Here is a 17,370-nt window from a genome sequence, read left to right on the forward strand (position 1 = left end):
GCGGGGGAGGCTCCCCTGGTACACCCGAGTCGAATCATGTGGACTGGCATACAGAGTTGAATGGTTGGGGCGGTGGTCGTTGGGGCTCCCAACTTACATGGCATATGCTAGCAGAGCTAGGGAGTCTTGACTCTTGAGACTGGATGAGAGTAACACGAGATGACGAGTGACCAATTCGAATTAGAGGACTCTCTAAGCGATGATGTGCTGACAACTCGCCAAGCTTTCGAAATTCAGAGAGACGAAGAATTATGTTCCAGAGACGACAGACCATTAATTTTGAAAATGTCAGGGATCTGCAAACGCGCCAACCAGCCGCAAAGTCCGAGCAAAGCCAAGCGAACCAGCAACATCCCGTCACCGGGGATGGCCAGAAATGGAACATTGACACATTGATTACCCTCCCGAACACTAAGATACACCGAGGTGAAGAAGACTAGAACACCAAAGCAACTTTATTATTCTCACAAAACGTGGCCAAAACTCTAAGTAGCATGACCATCCCAAGACTATGTGACTCTGGGATCAGAATATGGCAACGGCGTTGGGAGGGCTGGCAACACCGCCCGGAACCTACAACGTGGAAACAAATCATCAGTACGCTTTTTTCAAGGCGAACATACCCTCCAACATGAGTAATGGAGAAGAATGAATCGGGCGAGAATCAATATTCAAGACTTACCTTGAGCGGCACGCTGCTCACGAAAAATGTCCATCTTCCCAGCTCCTGGCACGTCGAACTGAGAGCCTCGAGATCAAACATCTCGCCAATGGGCAATCCCCAACCTCCCAGCAGCCATTGATGCAACAAACCACCGCCCTGCATCTCCTCCTCCCACGCCTCGCCCTTCCACACGCCGCCGACAGCCGTATGCGAGCCCGCGATGGGCGCCCTCTCGAAACTCGGCGCGTCGCCCGCCACGGCCGCGAATCCCGTCTCCCATATCCAGCGGAGCACGTCTTTCGTGGGCTCGAGACCGAGAAAGTCCGGGCTGGCGCGCGCCGCGACGGCCTTTTGCGCGGCGTCATCTTTGGCGTTGTAACCTGCCGTGAACCCGGACCGGATGAAGAGGATGTCGCCCGGCCGGAAGGTGATGTTTTGCTCGGCGGCGATCTGTTGTAGGTGGGTGAGGGAGATGTCGCTGCTGGTGAAGGCATCGAGGGGCAGGGCGTGGCGGGCGCAGAAGCTGGCGTAGTCGAGGAGGACGCCGCGGCCGACGATGCCGCCCTTTTCGACCCAAGCTGCGCTATAAGTCAGTCACCAAATAAGGATGAACGCACGGTTTCGAAGGTTAACTTGCCGTCTATGCCAATGTTTTTTGGGTTATCCAGGTCATCTTGGGTCGTGTTGTTGTAGTATCGCTTGGCTTTCTGGTACCCTTAGGTCATTACAGTTAGTGATATGGCTCACTTATTAGTAGCCTTTAGTTGAGTACCATAGTGCCTGAAGCCGTCCCACTGGCTGCTACATTGCGTGTTAAAGTGCAAGATATCATCATTGACGGTCCTCTTCTCGCCACTCGGATGAGCTCGGTTGACGAGCCTAGACTCAAATGGCGCCCGATCGAAGCTTGGCTGAGAGGGATTATTCAATGACCAATCCAGTGATACTCGTTGGCCAGTTCGAATCTCAGATGCTGCCGCAGCGGCCACGACTGTGGGGGTGAGAAGGTTCAGCGCCCCTAAGCGGTCATCTTTGCCGTACAGACCCCATGCGTTCCCAGGCGGCCCAGCAGGGTCTAGGGGAAGAGATGAAAACGGTGGTCTTGCGGGAGTCGCAGAAGATGACATGATGAATGCAGTGTGAATGCCAGGGCGTTGTAGTTGATGCTGCGATGAGTCTTGGTGAGCGCAATGAGAATTGAGTGTGGTGTGGTGAAGGTGAAGCCGTGCAGACTTTAGCATTTAGCTGTCGGCGCCAAATGCACCGGCGTCGGCAGCGGTTCACTACGTCCGAATTAAAACCGCGTCTTTGCGCGGATCATTATCCGTTATTAGTGAGTCCACGATATTACTCTTCAGCACGCGATGCATCTCACTCTAGCTGCAAGTGAGTTGAGCAAGCTATCATGCGAATGGCTTGAGACGCTGATACTTACTTTACGTCGTTTGAGGACCTTTGGCTACTGCGATATCTGTGATTATTACGGCATAGAGTGTGGCAATGCTACGATTTCGAGACTAACATGAACCCCAGCTTCAGTGATCTAAATTGCTCCCAGACCGCACACTTGCAGCGCAAATCTTATGGCAGAACGTCTCTGAGTCAGCAGACCTGACACTTGATCAGTAAATGTACCGAAAGTTCAAGTTCTCACGATCCGTCAAATCCCCAAACGCCGTCGCATCCAGATCAACCTCAGCGACTTCCCCCTGCATTCTGTCCCGCCTATCATTTTCCCACTTGAGCAGAAACCGCAGTGTAATCACAACCACAACCTCAAGCAAGTGAGCGACAATCATACTCCAAATACCTAACTCATACTTGGGCGCCTGATTTGACTTGTAGAAGAAGGGACCCGCGATGTTGCCGACGCAGTATCCCAAAAACAGGCACGCGGAGGTGACCACCTTTTTGGTATGTCCAGCAATGTTGGCGGTTTGGAGTGAGAGGAGAAGTACGAATGAGGCGTTGATAGAACCGGTTAACTTTGGTTGAGGCTTGTTAGCATGGTGCATGTCGGGAGGTTCACTTGCGGGAGAACTCACGTAGTAGCAGATTAGCCTGCCGACCTGCTGGTCATCAGGGACAAAGCGGAGACCAAACGCCCCAGCGACGTTGGGTAATAAGAAGAGCACCAGCACGAAGCAGCGGTTATTTGGCGGCAGCCTGTCGTTGATGAAGACGCATGCTAGGATGGCGATGAAGATGATGGCTCCGTATGGAATCTGAAGGACCGCCGTGATCACTTGACAACGGCATGTTAGAAGTTCGTCATAACTGAGCGGTGAGGAGGTTTTGACTTACACGTCGAAAACTTGAAGCCCTTGATAATCAGAGTTCCAAAATTAGACGTCCCCCCATTCACAATCGCCTGCAACAAGGCAATCATGAAGAAAAAGTACAGCTTGTAGTCCGTGAACGCCTCGCGCACCTGATAGAGCTTCAGCGTTTTATTCTCCACGCCAGTCTGATTCTCGCGTAACCGCTCGACGATGATCTTCTTCTCGCGGTTTGTAAGCTTGCTGCTCGTGATGGGGTTATCCGGCAGGAACACGGCAATGACGATGCCCCACGCGCAGCACAGGGTGCCGACGATGATGAACTCATACTTCCAGGACGCCAGCGCGCCTTTGATGTTGCCGATGCCGTAGCCTAGGAGGCCGCCAAGGGCGATGCCGACGCCGTTGGCGGTGTACCAGAGCCCGATTTTGATGGGTTGCTCTCGGCGGGTGTACCACATGCTGAGATCCGTTAGCGTCATTCGACGTAAAAGATAATCTAAATTGACAAAAGGCTGGGGCCTGCAGATCTGGTGATGATCATAAAGGCAGGGTCAGCGCACGCTTCTGCTGCTCCGCCGATGGCACGAAGTGCGGCTAAAGCTCCAAAGTTGGGTGCCGCAGCTTGTAGCACAAGAAAAGTACCCCAAGCGAAGATGTTGAGGCCGAGATACTTTGCAATAGGGAACTTCTGCAGCATGAAGTTTGTAGGCAGAGCCCAGATCAGAAACCCAAAGTAAAAGATTGATGATAGCCAGCTATACTCAGTGCCCTTGAGGTTGAGATCACTCTGAATACCAAAGATGGCAGCGTACGAGAGGGTGGTTTTGTCAATCTGCCCAGGTCAGACATGGATCTTGGTTACCATAAACAAGCCTTTTGGGGGCGGTGCTTGGCAGTGGGACTAGGCACTTTGACTTACGTAGAAGAAGATGTAGCAGACTGAAATATATGGAAGAATCATCCAGTCTACCTTGCGGACTAGTCGTCGCTCCTCCTCCGGATCGATGAATTCGTGCACATCGCCCACATTATCGAAGAGTGCCAAGGCAACATCCCCACCAGTCTTGGGAAGCTTGAATTTATGAGGGTCGCCTTCTTCCATGGTCTCAAATTGGGACGCACTCGGCTTGAGCTCGTCGATGCCGTGCCCTATAGTCTGAGGCCCGGAAGGCTGCATATCGGCACGTTCGGAAGAAAGGTTGGTAGACATTGCAGACCGGTCAAAGTATCGATACCAAAGGGCTGGGGTAGGAGGTTGGCATCGTCAAGTTAAGAATTCAAGATGGTCATCATATTTCCATATATACAAGCGTAGGTAGGTCGACGCATTCTCCCAACAGACTACACCTCATCTACAGAGGCCTAGTCCGCAAGCAGACAACCACTCGTACCAGACTTCTCACATCTCGGATAGACGGCGTCAGAGATGGCGTGGGGAAACGTGGAGGGACGGCGTTAGAAAGGAGGATCATGGGGAATAGACCGGCCACTGCACTGGGTTCATCGGCATCAAGGTCCACTAGGTGTAACGCTACCATGAGACAGAAACGGGCACGCGAAACAAGCAGTGTGCTTTTCCGTGGCAGCAAAATAGTGCCTGACGGCTAAGCCAAGCTCTCAATATTTGGTATCATGGCCAATCATGCAATTCGTAAGCTCCCAGCTCCAACTCATCTAAACCACTAGTGTATCTCACAAAGAGTCCTCAATCTTTTGAATATCCGAAAACAAGAGCGAATCCAACGCCTTGAAAGTACCCTCATCCAAGCGTCCCTTGAGCGGCAACCGCCCGCCCTCGAGCGCGCCGAAGCCGGCCTTGCGGATGATACCCTCGCGGATACCAATGATGCCCGTCTTGCCGATAAAGTCCTCGGCGCGGCTGACGGCGTACTGCAGGCGCTGCACCTCCTCGAGGGTGGCCTGGTCGACGGGGCGCTTCTCCGCCAGGCTGAAGAGGCGCGAGACCGTCTTGGGGTAGAAGGCGGCGAGGCCGTCGATGACGCCCGCGGCGCCGAAGAGGACGATGGGCGCGAGCTGTTGGCCGAAGCCGCTGTAGACGCGGAACTTTGAGTGGTCGATGCGCGGGTCGGAGGAGACTTGGAGGTGGAGGGAGACGTTTCCATGGGACCTGGGGATTTGCGGGATCGCGTTAGAAGGGCTCCTGAGGTAGAGGCGGAGTAAATCTTTGTGCATTAACTTACATCTTGCAACCGACGATCTTGGGGTGTTGGGCAAGGTCCTTGTACGTGTCGGGCTCGACGAGGACGTTGTTTGTGACGCCAGGGTAGTTGTATCTAGGCCGCATCAGCACGGATATCATCTCGCGCGCGCACACCGCAATTGACAATCCAAAACTTACACAAGGATAGGCAGAGGGCTCTTGTCAGCGACGACAGTGTACCACTCTTTGATGTTCTCCTGGTTCGCGGCGGTACCAAAGTATCCGGGAACAAGCACCAAACCCCATTGAGCGCCGGCCTTTGCGTAGTCGTCGAGCCACTCGAGAGTCTCGTCGATGCCGTTGGTCAAGACGCCGGCCATGATAGGGTAGTCGGGGAAACCGGCCTCCTCGAGGCCCTTCTTGACGCCGGCGACGAGATCGTGACGCTCGGCCTTGTTCAGGTGAATGGCCTCGCCGGTCGAGCCGAGGAGGACTAGGCCGCGGATGCCATTCTTTGCGAGGTAGACGCTGTGCTTCACTTGCGTGTCGATGTCGACCTTGGGCTGGAGGGCGCCTGCGGAATCAGAGGCGGAGTGGAAGAAGGTTGGAACTGGGACGAAGACGCCCGTGGGTGGTACTCTAACGTCTGCCATTGTGATGTGAATGTGTGTTTGTGGGTAAGAAGGAGAGAGGGATGAATCAGCAACAAGTTATGAGAGGCTGAGCTTCACTTGGGAAAGACTTTGGGAATCGAGGTTGACGACTCCGGGTATCACGATGCTGCAATGTTCTTCTTTCCGTCGTGAGGTTTTTGTTGACCCCTCGTTAGAATTTACGTTCACGATGGAAAACGTGTCAGACCCGGTCTCGGTGCCCCTCGGCAATCCCGCGAGGGACTTGTTCGATGGCGTTCTCGGGGTGTGATGACGCGGGGGTGGGGGCAAGTTGCGCCAAAGAAGACCACCGAGCGGGGAACATCCCGACACTATCCCGTCTGGACCGTCTCTAGCAACTTTAGTCTCAAGGGGTTTTCTTACGAACGGGTCCCGGCCGTCGGACGTCGTCTTGCTTGGCGGGAGCCATGCAGAGTTAAGTGGGGGGAGAGAAGACGGGAGGAAAAGGCCGGAAAAAGAGGTTTACATAAGGCCAATTCCGTGACAACGGACCGTGTTAGACACCCCTCATTATGTGATGCGGAAATCTTGCAGGCGAATTGGGAGTGACGACAGCCTCAAAATGGAGATATAAGAGCTCTTGGGGGAATTGTTATTTGTGAAGGGAGTGACATATGATAGACCAACATAACACACGCGGATAACTGCACTTTTTCTGACTTTCGTCCGTACAATTACATCCGATCACGGAAGCATCACCGCAGTTACTTACTTGCTCTACAACAATGACGTTAGCTCAGTCTTTCAAGCTTCTTTCGGGACACGAGATTCCAGCAGTTGGCCTGGGCACCTGGGTGAGCATTTTGAAGCCGTTCAGCTAATATTGAAATTCCATCTGATTAATCATGTGAATCCGTAGCAATCCAAGCCCAATGAGGTCAAGAACGCCGTTGAACATGCCCTCAAGTCGGGGTACCGCCACATTGACGCGGCAGCCGTCTACGACAACGAGAAGGAAGTCGGCGAAGGTCTCAAGGCTTCTGGCGTCCCAAGGAAAGACATTTTTGTGAGTTTTATCATCCTTCTACTTACTGCATCGGGTATCAGATGGCTGATCCTTGTCTCTCCCCTCCCAGGTCACCAGCAAGCTTTGGAACACCCATCACAAGGCAGAGGATGTTGAGACCGCACTAGACATTACCCTCAGCGACCTGCAGACTGACTACGTTGACTTGTACCTGGTAAGCATCTTTTACCTTTTCTGTCATGCCTTACACCCATCCGTTCCCCCCTCTTGATCTGCCTCCCCTAACGCAAGAATGTCGTGCATTAGATTCACTGGCCCGTATCCTTCAACAAAAAGGACGATGCCACCCGGTTCCCCCTGCATCCCGTCACTGAGGCCGTCGACGTCATCGACGTCCCGGTGATTGAGACGTGGAAGGCAATGGAGGCCCTCGTCAAGAAGGGCAAGATCCGTTCCATCGGCGTTTCCAACTTCACCCGCGAGAAAATTGAGGACCTTTGGGACAAGGCCGAGATCAAGCCTGCGGTGAACCAAATTGAGGCGCACCCGTACCTGCAGCAGCCCGACCTCCTTGCCTGGTCCAAAGAAAAGGTGAGTCCAATTGATCCAGGCGGGAAAAATCTCCGATGTCGCATCCCCTTTCCAGGGTCGCTAATCTATTTGGAAATGCAGGGTATTGTGGTCACGGCGTATAGCCCCCTCGCTAACAACATTTACAACCTCCCTCGGTGAGTGCCCAGCAGATACCCGTGTTTCTTCCGAAAATTGTCTCAAGTGCATGCACTAATCCGCATCAGTGCCGTTGACGACCCCGCCATCGCCGAGTTGGCCAAGTCCCTCGATAAGGAGCCGGCGCAACTCATTATCAGCTGGTCTGTCCAAAGAGGCACCGTGGTGTTGCCCAAGTCCGTTACCCCCTCAAGAATCGAGAAAAACTTTGAAGGTACGTGATCATAGGAGCTGGTATCTATACTTGATATCTGACAGACACTGACTTTTACTAGTGTTTGAGCTCCCCAAGGACGTTTTTGAGAAGATCAACGCCTTGGACAGGAAGCACCGCTACAACTTTCCAGCCCGCCTCGGTCAAGACATCTTTGGCGAGTCAGACCCGGAGACGCTGAAGAAGGCGGTAGAAACTTGGGTGGCACAGCAGAAGAAGATTAGAGCGGGCCAAGCATAGACACGAGATAATAGATGTTGTGAATTTCCCATGAGAATAAACTAGTATCCGTAGCGTTGTAATCTCAATTTGATAGAGCCGGGGATAGATCTTCAGAGTTTCCGCAAGCTACCAATAACTTGCGAACCGCCTCGGTGAACCTTTTCCGTCCGCCACCCGCCGAATATCCTCACCGAGCGGAAAAGCCTACACCGAAGACCCCGCACCACCCCTCCATACCCTGGCAACAGACTCGGGTGGTGGTGTACCGAACCCCGCACACCTCATCTCACCCTTCTCCACCACTGCGTCTAGCCGGGTAATGCTCATGTTCCCTTCTCCGACGGGGGAGGGATATGCGATTCGGAGGCGGATCGGGAGACGAGAGGCGGCTGAGGAGGCGGGTCGGAGAGGTTCCGGACTTCAAGCCGACTTTCCCGTCATTCAACTCCGTCAAGCTCCGCTTTGTGGTGGTAATATCAGCTCACGATTGCCTCAAGTAAGCTGGTTGAAGCGTCTATCAGAGTCAACCAAAGCTGTCAACCTTGCCTTTTCCCGCAAACCTTGATTCCTCATAGACCCTTACGAAAGTTCGCATACGTCATTGGCAGCAAGACTCCAGTCACCATGGGTAAAATCGCAAAGATGGAGTACTTCCGAGTACCACCCAGGTGGTTATTCGTGAAGATCACCGATGAGGCGGGCAACGTCGGCTGGGGCGAAGCATCTCTCGAGGGCCACACTCAAGCCGTGGAAGGCTGTCTCGACGCCTGGTTTGAGAGGTACTCGGGCATGGAAGCTGAGTATGTCGGCTCACTTACCTAGCCATTGAATTTCACATTGCTAATCCTAAGAAGTGATATTGAGCACATTTGGCAAATGTCGTGGCGGACAACCTTCTACCGTGGCGGTCCAGTCTTCATGAGCGCGTTGGCAGGCATCGACATTGCCTTGTGGGATCTCAAGGGTGAGCAGGCTTGATACGGCCTTACCTACGATGCTGTGACTGACAGTCAACAGCTAGAAAGCTGGGCCTGCCAATTTGGCAGCTTCTGGGAGGAAAGGTCAGAGACAAGCTCAAGGTCTATGCATGGATTGGTGGTGACCGACCAAACGACGTGGAACAGCAGGCGTAAGTGAACAAAGCCACCGACCACCCCTTCAGACGCAGCCTTGCTAATTCCATTTTCTACTAACAACAGACGAGCCCGCAAGGAACAGGGATTCAAAGCCGTCAAGATGAACGGCACAGAAGACCTCGGCTGGCTCGACTCCCCCGACGCCCTCGACGCAGCCGTCGAACGCGTCAAGGCCGTAAAAGCCCTCGGCATGGACGCCGGCGTCGACTTCCACGGCCGCGTACACAAGCCCATGGCCAAGCAACTCGCAAAGGCCCTAGAGCCGCACCGTCCGCTCTTCATCGAGGAACCCCTGCTATCCGAGCACCTGGGCGGCATCAAGGAGATCAGCCACCTCACCTCGATCCCGATTGCCCTCGGCGAGCGTCTACACAGCCGCTGGGACGTGAAGCCGTTCCTCGAGGCCGGGTGTGTGGACATACTGCAGCCTGATATTTCTCACGTCGGTGGAATTTCCGAGATGCGAAGGATCGCGGCGATGGCGGAGGCGTATGATGTTGCGCTGGCGCCGCATTGTCCGCTGGGACCGATTGCATTGGCTGCGAATGCGCAGGTTGATTTTGCGTCGCCGAACTTTGTGATTCAGGAGATGAGTTTGGGGATTCATTACAATAGCACGGGTCAGGACCTGACGAGTTATACTCATAACCCGGAGGTGTGGAAGGTTACGGATGGCTATATTGATCTTCTTACTGGGCCTGGCTTGGGCATTGAGATTGATGAGGCGCAAGTTCGTGAGTTATCTAAGGACGCGAAGGCTTGGGTCAGCCCTGGATTCATTGGACCTGGTGGAGAGATCAGAGAGTGGTAGATGATTATGTAGAGCAAATTCTCGGAATCCAGTATATACGTTGACCAAAGTCACCGGGCCACATTCAATGTTATTGAGTCGTGCACAGATCTGGTGAACGCCCTCTGAGGTAAAGTGGAATGAAATTTATGTATCATTCAAAGCCACTGATACTACGTAGCCTCCTTAGGGTGCTTTTTGCAGTCCCTCTTGCTTGACAACCCATCCGGCTCCTTCAGGGAAGCCAGGTGCGTCGCCATCTGACCCTTGCCAGCCAGCGGCCATGTATGCGACTAATGATTGTCAGTTTACAGAATTGCTCAAGGCAGATGTCAGGATCAAGACTTACCTGCATATAGAAACCCAGCGTTTCCGGGCATGAAAGGGGGAGGCGTGCCACCTGTGTCAATTATGAGCAACGATACGGGCGTCGAAGAGGGTTTCACTGACCATCTCCACCGCGGATAGCATAGCCAGCATCGTCAAACTTCCAGTAATCATACGCCGTCAAGTGGTAAATAGCTCTTTCTGGGTTCCCGATCCTCGCCGAGTTGATAGCCAACACAGGCCGTCCCCAGCCACGGATCTTCTGATCCGTCCAAACCTCCCACACCTTGTCCGCCGTCTTGAGTGCGACGTCGGGGTCCACGGCTGGGGTGTCTGGCAGTATCCCCTGCATCATGATGAGACTGCGCGGGTCCCCGTTGAGAGCGGGGTCTTGCCACCATGTGCTATTCAAACCTTCGTATACTGCGTATAGGCCGTCGACTTGTGGTGGCGGGGCGAGGTTCTCGGCCACTTCTGTCCACTTTTCGGGGACCGGCTGGCCTAGTCTCTTCTTCCAATCGCGGGCGAGATCGAGTCCGTATCTCCAGTATGCGATCTAGGTGTATCGATGTGAGATAGGAGCTTTGGTGAATGAGCTGGGTTGTGCTTACCTCGTAGGCTAGATTCAATGTCTGTGAAGGTGGGGTATTCTCAGTGACGCCGTATGAGCTGGGAGAATTCCGTGATCAGCCTATACTTCTTTTCATCCGTCTGTGTCAAAGTCAGACTCACGGCGGACCCAAGTCATAATGTCCCGAGCTTTCATTCTTCCAGGCGTACGATGCCATATAGTCGGCAGTCGCCGTCAAGACTGCATCCCATTGCTTGAGGGTGTCATCGGTCGGTGAAGACTGATACGCAAGTTCTGCGAGGTACATGGGATGGGGCTATCTTGTCAGCAAAGATTCTTCTGTGTGAATTTGCGCTGCGTCAAGAAATCGGAGACAGTACCTGTTGCCATAGTAAAAGGCCGTTGATTCCACCAGGTGAACTGACACCCGTTTCTAGCTCCGTCATTTTGGGCCACCTACAAACACAGTCAGATCGTAGGTCTACCAGTTCTAAAATCGAAGCGAGCCTACCTGGCCCCCTCCCACCCTTGTGATTTCGCTCTTGCGAGGGAAGATGGGAGTAAAATCTCGTAGATCTCCGGGAATATGTTGTCGAAATATTTCTTTCGTCCCCATGTAACCCAGTGGGCATTATGCCAAATGACCATTTCCATGTGGAATTTACCTGCCTGAATCAGCTTCAAAATCCTCTTCGAATGGGACATGAGTGCATATACATACCGTACCACCCATTGTTCATCAGTCCACTCTCCTGAGGCGATTGACCGGATGCTGCGCTATTAACGCGGACATGATATTGTGATAGAATGATGCGTCTCTGCAATTCTGTAGCATTCGGGTTCGATGATAAGGTCAGGTCGACGAAGCCGCCCTCGTTCCAGTAGTCGTGCCATTCAGCAATGCTTTCCTCTTGGACATCGGCCGGAGGCCTGGGATCCTGCTTCTGGGGTGAAAAGTCCGCAGTAAATGTCAAAGAAGTTGCAGTCTGGTTAGTACCACCAACAGGGGAAAGCGTGTATCGATGAGCGTTGACCTCATCAGAGCCCTCTGGTTCATCCCGCGAGAGGTCAAGAGGCGCTTCATGAGGCCAGCGCAGATTGACAAAGTAGCTCGTCTCCTGCAACTCATGATAAATGTGAGCCAGGTCGGATCGTCCACAACTATCGACGATTCGAGTCGTGTGGTTCAACGGGAAGTCGTACACGCCGGCAAAGACTTCGTACTTGTACTTTGTCGTGTGGATAGGCGGGTACGGGAAGTCGAGCTCGATGGTCAAATCGCCAGAGGACACGAGGTCCGATTCAATCTGGAATGTGACGGCGTCGGTTGCGAAGTCGCCCTGTGTGACCACCTCAACAGCCTTACTGTCCACTTTGAAAGTCGAGGTGATGATGCCGCTCCAGAGGTCCAGCTCTTGTCTTGGTTCAGAAATGGCTGCTGCCGATAGCGTCTCCCCCTTGTACTTCAGACCGATTCGGCCCAAATTGATGCGATTAGGGTTTCCGATGAGCCATTGCGAGACTTGCGGGAGCTTGGAGTCGGGGATGTCGTAGGAAACGTTTCGGCCATGGGTCAGCATAGGGACGCCGGTGTAGTCGCTTAGCTTTTCGCTGTGGGTGTAGTCTCAGCATTTTATCCTATTCAAGATCCTCGCGGCATGACAAACCCATTGGTTGGAAGCGAATCATTGTGCCAGGCCCAGCTCGAAAGCGTATTGAAGGGCAGGAAAGTCTGTCAGAGTTTGCAACTTCAGCTTGAATGCCTTGAGGTACACACACTGTATGTTCGCAGTTGATACTCACCTGCATGCCCGTGTTATCGACATTGAAGGCGAAGTTGCCTTTGCCAACTTGCAATGGCGTGGTGTTGTTATCGATCAAGCTTGTGCGGACAACATTGAATTGAGACACAACACGCTGTCTTAGTCAGATGTGTCAGTTGAACGGTGGCCTAACAGACATTTAGTAGAGATGTACATACCGGTCGATGCTTGCCAACGCGACCACCGGCAGTAAGGTGGTGCACAGAAGTGTCAAAATCATCTTGCGCACTCCGATCCAGAGTATTATGTGTGCAAGTCTGGGGTCAAAGAGACTTTCAAGCAAGTGTTCAAGAAGCGGCATCTTGTAGCAATTTACCCGGAAGAATTACCAGCTTGGATTCCTCCACACGGAGGACGATCCGGATCAACCGGGGTGCTTAGATGCATGTTCTTCCCCTCAATCCCATGGTTCTGGTAAGTGACGTCGGCGTGCTTGGTTACGCGATGAATTAGCCCGAGATCTCTAGGTAGGATGAATTCGAAAAGAATGTTAAACAGTAGTGAATTGCAGTGCGCTACAAAGACATCCGGAGGTGATCTGCAGAGAAGTGCGGAGGAAACTCAACCTAAACGTTCACCCTGCTTCTACCCCAAATTGTACCTAGCAATCCGCAAGGTAGCCCACTGTGCGGGTTTGCGGGGAAGCCTGTCGCCGTTGTATTTACAATAGGTATCAAAGTCTGGTCATCTTCTTTCGAACCATGAGTCCTGTTCTGTATTTTGCATGGATCAGGGTTATTGAAGGCACTAAATCCACACATCGACATCTTCATGATATGACAAGAGAAACCTTTGAGTGAGATGGATTGCCAAGCTTCTAAAAAGTATTCAAAGGCTCAATTCTCTAATTGAAGTGTCGTCTTGAGTTATCACTCCAAGCACGGAAACTTCAATTCTAATGCGCAACTAAGCTCCCACTAAAGACCGTTGTCACCTAACTTTCATATCAATCGCTAAAATTCCCTATGGATGTAGAGATCATAGATGCGACGGACCATAAGCAATCTCACTAAAGCTCGAATTGAGAGAAGAAAGAATGGAAAGAAGCAGTCATCTGTGTTACTGTGTAGTCATGAATTGGTAGGCTTGCACCTTCCCGCTCCAGTTGAAGCTTGTATGTTGCTTCTCATTGGCGTACTTATCCAGATCAGACTGAGCTTAGTACCCACGCTCTGAATATCGCGATGACACTCAGACCTATTAAAAAGTCTGTCTCAAAACTTGAGAAAGGTGCTATCAACTCTTTTTATAACTGTCCAAATGATGGAGCGGAAGATAGAGTAGGTCCCTGTAATGCAGACGTTTCTGAGGGATTGACACGAGTTGAGACCGGATCTAGTATGGGCAGCTCCTTCACAAATCACGAACACAACCGCTACTAGTAAACACTGTCCCGAACTCAAGGAATTTGCTCTTTCTATTTCTCTCAATTCAGTCTCTACGCTTTTACGGTACTGCTTGTTTCGGTCACCTTTACTCAAAGTGCATGGCCTCTAGTGATACCCGTGCATCGATGGAAGCACCCTGCAAGGTTTGGTTACAGCTTCCGATCACATGCAATGGGATCAAATGCCATGAGAGAGAGTCACATCCTCCATTGGCTTCAGCCCCGCCCAGAAAATGACTATCTACTCGAGGATGATGCCGAGTTCATTGTGCGCGCAAGAATTGCCGCTGGTCCGACGAGGAGAACATGATCATCTGGTGGTTCCTGGACCAGGATGGGAGCTTCTTCCTAGACCATGATCCCACACCCCTGGCATGTGCAAATGCAGCTAAATTCAGCCACTAATCTGGGGATCTGGTGGAACTCGTGGAGAGTTGCAGTTGAACCTCGGCACTCGGGCACAGTTGCCGATCTCCCGACGTCAACCGACGGTCTTAGCGCAGCTTTCACCTGCTCAGGAGAAGGTCTCCGGACAAGGAACATTATCCGTAGCATCTGAAATCCATCCGCCCGGGCTCAAGCAATATCCTATTGAAAGCGATCGAATTCCACTGTCATCTCATCTCTTGAAGCCAGTAATTCTCAGAATCGACCCCCAGCTCCCCATCGGAAATGGTCACCGTTGCAAAGAACGCGCCACGTGGCGCAACCAGCGCGCCGCGACAGTCGCTGACCATTGTTGATAACCGCACTGGCAAGTCTTACGAGCTGCCCATTACCAGGAACTCCGTGTTGGCTACGGATATCAAGAAGATCAAGGCCGCTCGCGGCGAGGACCGCGCGGAGGATGAGACCGACCAGGGTCTCCGAGTCTACGACCCGGCCTACATGAACACCGCCGTGGTCCAGAGCAACATCACCTACATCAACGGCCAGGAGGGCATCCTCCGGTACCGCGGCTACCCCATCCAGCAGCTTGTCAACAAGTCGCATTTCTTGGAGTCAGCGTTCCTTCTCATTTACGGCGAGCTGCCGACAACGTCACAGTACAACAAGTGGCAAGATGAGATTATGCACCACACCTACATCCATAGCGATATCGAGGGCATGTTCAAGTCGTTCCGCTACGACACACATCCCATGGCCATGTTGCAAGCATCCTTCTCATCAATGGGTGCCTTCGCTCCCGAGTCGAACCCGAGTTTGCAGGGCCAGAAGCTGTACACCAACGCGGCTTCAGGCGACCTCGAGGCCCTCAAGATGCTCGACAAGCAGATCCTCCGCATCATCGGAAAGGCGCCCACGGTAGCTGCTGCCTCATACCGCATGCGCCAGGGCAGACCCTTCAACCGCCCGGCCCAGGGACTCAGCTACACCGGCAACTTCCTCTACCTGCTCGACCACCTGAGCGGGCACGAGTACCAGCCTCACCCCGTTCTGGAGCGCGCCCTCGACGCGCTCTTCATCATCCATGCCGACCACGAGGTCAACTGCTCCACCGCCACGGTCCTGCAGGTCGGCTCAAGTCTCGTCGACCCGTACAGCGTCGTCTCCGCCGGCTGCGCCGCGCTCTACGGCCCTAGCCACGGCGGTGCCAGCGAGAGCGCGATCCGCATGCTGATGGAGATCGGCAGCCCCGAGAACGTGCCCGCCTTCATGCAAAAGGTCGAGAAGCGCGAGCGCGTGCTCGTCGGCTTCGGCCACCGCGTCTACAAGAACGTCGACCCCCGTTCGACTGCCATCCGGCAGCTGGCCGAGGAGGTCTTTGCGGTTACAGGCCGTAACCAGCTCCTCGACACGGCGCTGGAGCTTGCAAAATATGCCCGTGAGAGCGAGTTCATGAAGAAGCGTAACCTGTACCCCAATGTCGACTTCTACTCTGGCCTCATCTACCAAGCCATGGGTTTCCCGCTTGACTTCTACCCGGTTCTGTTTGCCGTCCCCCGCTGCGTTGGATGGCTGGCGCACTGGAGGCAGCAAATGCTGCAAAAGGGCGGCGTCAAGATCTGGCGCCCGCGTCAGTTGTACATTGGCGAGGGAGAGCGGGAGTACGTTGATGCGGACAAGAGGCAAGAGAAGAAGAGTAAGACGGTGTTTGATGAGCCTGTTCAGGTCAGCCATGGTGGCGACAGCAAGAGGAATGAGCTTGCTACTTTCAAGGATGAGATGGGACATGCCTGGAGGGGTCGTTCGAAGCTTTGAGGTGCTTGCTTACACTTAGTTTGGTTTGGAGGCGTACGGGTTAAGGATCTTCAGACTGGGTTTAGGATTGAGGCTATACATGTTCGATTAGGAAGACTGTCACAATACGATCACATCTCTATTGACTCATTTCTCAACTGATTGCCTAGATCATACCAGCCTGCTGAGCCGCCTTCCTGAGCCCATCCTCAATTTCCTTGTCGCTCATTGTTTTCAAGCCGACCTTGTCGTTCCAACTCATCTCTTGGAAGCTTTCGCTACCCCCATAACCCTTCCCATACATCATTTGATAGTAGAAGTCAATCCAGACCGACCGATCACCTTCGGCGAACTTAGCCTTAGCATTCTGATAGACCTCCTCAACATCAAAATTCTGCACCTCAAACTTCTGGCCCGTCACCTTCTCCCCCATCTTCGTCAACTGCTTCTCACTGACCGCCGCTGAATGAATATACAACGACTTATTTTCAGCCTCCTTGTACAATCCCCCCTCATCACGCAAGACCTTGGCAATCGTCTCGGCGACATCAGAAATCTTTGTAGTACCAATCAAGTTGTCGCCGCCATTGTGATACTTCGCCGTCTTGCTCCGGAAATTCGGACCCAACCCGCCAAAGCCAAGAACGAGCTCGAAAAAGGGACCGTTATTGACGCTCATCCAGCTCGACTTATTGTCGTTCTCGGTAATTTTCTCAATGAGGTAGCGTCTGGCGCGAACCTTCTCAACGACGATGGGCAGGCCCTCGGCGAGCGGCGAGTCTACGTTGGTGCTGTACTCGGAAGGGACGATACGCTTCACCCCGGCAGCGACGGCAGCGTTGATCCATGGCTTCTGATTCTCCAGAACGATTGGGTCCGGCGCAGCTGAGATGACGGCGTCCTGGCCTTGGAAGGCTGTAGTGAGAGCACTGACGTCATTCAAGTTGAGTTTGATAGACTTGACTCCGGAGGGAACGGTCTTGGTGGAGTCGGAGCGTTGGATGGCAGTGACATTGAAGCCGGACTGAAGCAAGGTCTTGGCTATTTGAGAGCCCATCTGGCCCGTCGCCTGAGGTCGGGAGCTTTAGCATTCGATCATGAACCTACTACTCTTAGGGAGGCTCTCATGCCTAGTGAGGTTCGGACTTACGCCGATGATGGCAATGTTACGGATTGGGGAAGACATTGCTTATGAGTCCAACTGGAACAAGAGTTAATGCCGCTGACTGGAACGTTGAAGAT

At 53.0% G+C, this 17,370-nt stretch overlaps 8 protein-coding genes across 8 annotated transcripts; 3 read left to right on the forward strand and 5 right to left on the reverse strand.

Moving 5' to 3' along the window:
- Nucleotides 1-525: 525 nt before the first annotated feature.
- On the reverse strand, nt 526-1,791 carry CABS01_07296 (uncharacterized protein; the record flags this gene model as incomplete). The annotated part of the gene is made up of 4 exons (XM_060540659.1): nt 526-573; nt 683-1,247; nt 1,298-1,379; nt 1,437-1,791. The coding sequence occupies 4 exons, from the start codon at nt 1,789-1,791 to the stop codon at nt 526-528; spliced, it is 1,050 nt and encodes a 349-aa protein (XP_060403544.1).
- A 495-nt stretch (nt 1,792-2,286) lies between these two features.
- CABS01_07297 (uncharacterized protein) lies at nt 2,287-4,156 on the reverse strand (the record flags this gene model as incomplete). The annotated part of the gene is made up of 5 exons (XM_060540660.1): nt 2,287-2,649; nt 2,710-2,909; nt 2,969-3,405; nt 3,507-3,778; nt 3,866-4,156. The coding sequence occupies 5 exons, from the start codon at nt 4,154-4,156 to the stop codon at nt 2,287-2,289; spliced, it is 1,563 nt and encodes a 520-aa protein (XP_060403545.1).
- Nucleotides 4,157-4,638: 482 nt separating this feature from the next.
- CABS01_07298 (dihydrodipicolinate synthetase) lies at nt 4,639-5,760 on the reverse strand (the record flags this gene model as incomplete). Its single annotated transcript, XM_060540661.1, has 3 exons — nt 4,639-5,074; nt 5,148-5,240; nt 5,306-5,760. 3 exons carry the CDS (start codon nt 5,758-5,760, stop codon nt 4,639-4,641), a joined length of 984 nt encoding a protein of 327 aa, XP_060403546.1.
- Nucleotides 5,761-6,506: 746 nt separating this feature from the next.
- On the forward strand, nt 6,507-7,931 carry CABS01_07299 (aldo/keto reductase; the record flags this gene model as incomplete). The annotated part of the gene is made up of 7 exons (XM_060540662.1): nt 6,507-6,575; nt 6,641-6,787; nt 6,858-6,962; nt 7,055-7,339; nt 7,421-7,476; nt 7,546-7,691; nt 7,753-7,931. The coding sequence occupies 7 exons, from the start codon at nt 6,507-6,509 to the stop codon at nt 7,929-7,931; spliced, it is 987 nt and encodes a 328-aa protein (XP_060403547.1).
- A 606-nt stretch (nt 7,932-8,537) lies between these two features.
- CABS01_07300 (mandelate racemase/muconate lactonizing enzyme domain-containing protein) lies at nt 8,538-9,860 on the forward strand (the record flags this gene model as incomplete). Its single annotated transcript, XM_060540663.1, has 4 exons — nt 8,538-8,713; nt 8,768-8,877; nt 8,931-9,042; nt 9,113-9,860. 4 exons carry the CDS (start codon nt 8,538-8,540, stop codon nt 9,858-9,860), a joined length of 1,146 nt encoding a protein of 381 aa, XP_060403548.1.
- Nucleotides 9,861-10,025: 165 nt separating this feature from the next.
- Nucleotides 10,026-12,780, reverse strand: CABS01_07301 (uncharacterized protein; the record flags this gene model as incomplete). Its single annotated transcript, XM_060540664.1, has 11 exons — nt 10,026-10,132; nt 10,189-10,239; nt 10,290-10,722; nt 10,778-10,835; nt 10,899-11,053; nt 11,118-11,193; nt 11,249-11,402; nt 11,459-12,348; nt 12,405-12,469; nt 12,541-12,658; nt 12,719-12,780. 11 exons carry the CDS (start codon nt 12,778-12,780, stop codon nt 10,026-10,028), a joined length of 2,169 nt encoding a protein of 722 aa, XP_060403549.1.
- Nucleotides 12,781-14,619: 1,839 nt separating this feature from the next.
- CABS01_07302 (uncharacterized protein) lies at nt 14,620-16,149 on the forward strand (the record flags this gene model as incomplete). Its single annotated transcript, XM_060540665.1, has 1 exon — nt 14,620-16,149. The coding sequence occupies one exon, from the start codon at nt 14,620-14,622 to the stop codon at nt 16,147-16,149; it is 1,530 nt and encodes a 509-aa protein (XP_060403550.1).
- A 145-nt stretch (nt 16,150-16,294) lies between these two features.
- CABS01_07303 (uncharacterized protein) lies at nt 16,295-17,314 on the reverse strand (the record flags this gene model as incomplete). The annotated part of the gene is made up of 2 exons (XM_060540666.1): nt 16,295-17,197; nt 17,279-17,314. 2 exons carry the CDS (start codon nt 17,312-17,314, stop codon nt 16,295-16,297), a joined length of 939 nt encoding a protein of 312 aa, XP_060403551.1.
- Between the last annotated feature and the right edge of the window lie 56 nt (nt 17,315-17,370).

Source organism: Colletotrichum abscissum (assembly GCF_030869225.1).
Source record: "Colletotrichum abscissum strain IMI 504890 chromosome Unknown Scaffold_15.1, whole genome shotgun sequence".
Taxonomy (NCBI): domain Eukaryota; kingdom Fungi; phylum Ascomycota; class Sordariomycetes; order Glomerellales; family Glomerellaceae; genus Colletotrichum; species Colletotrichum abscissum.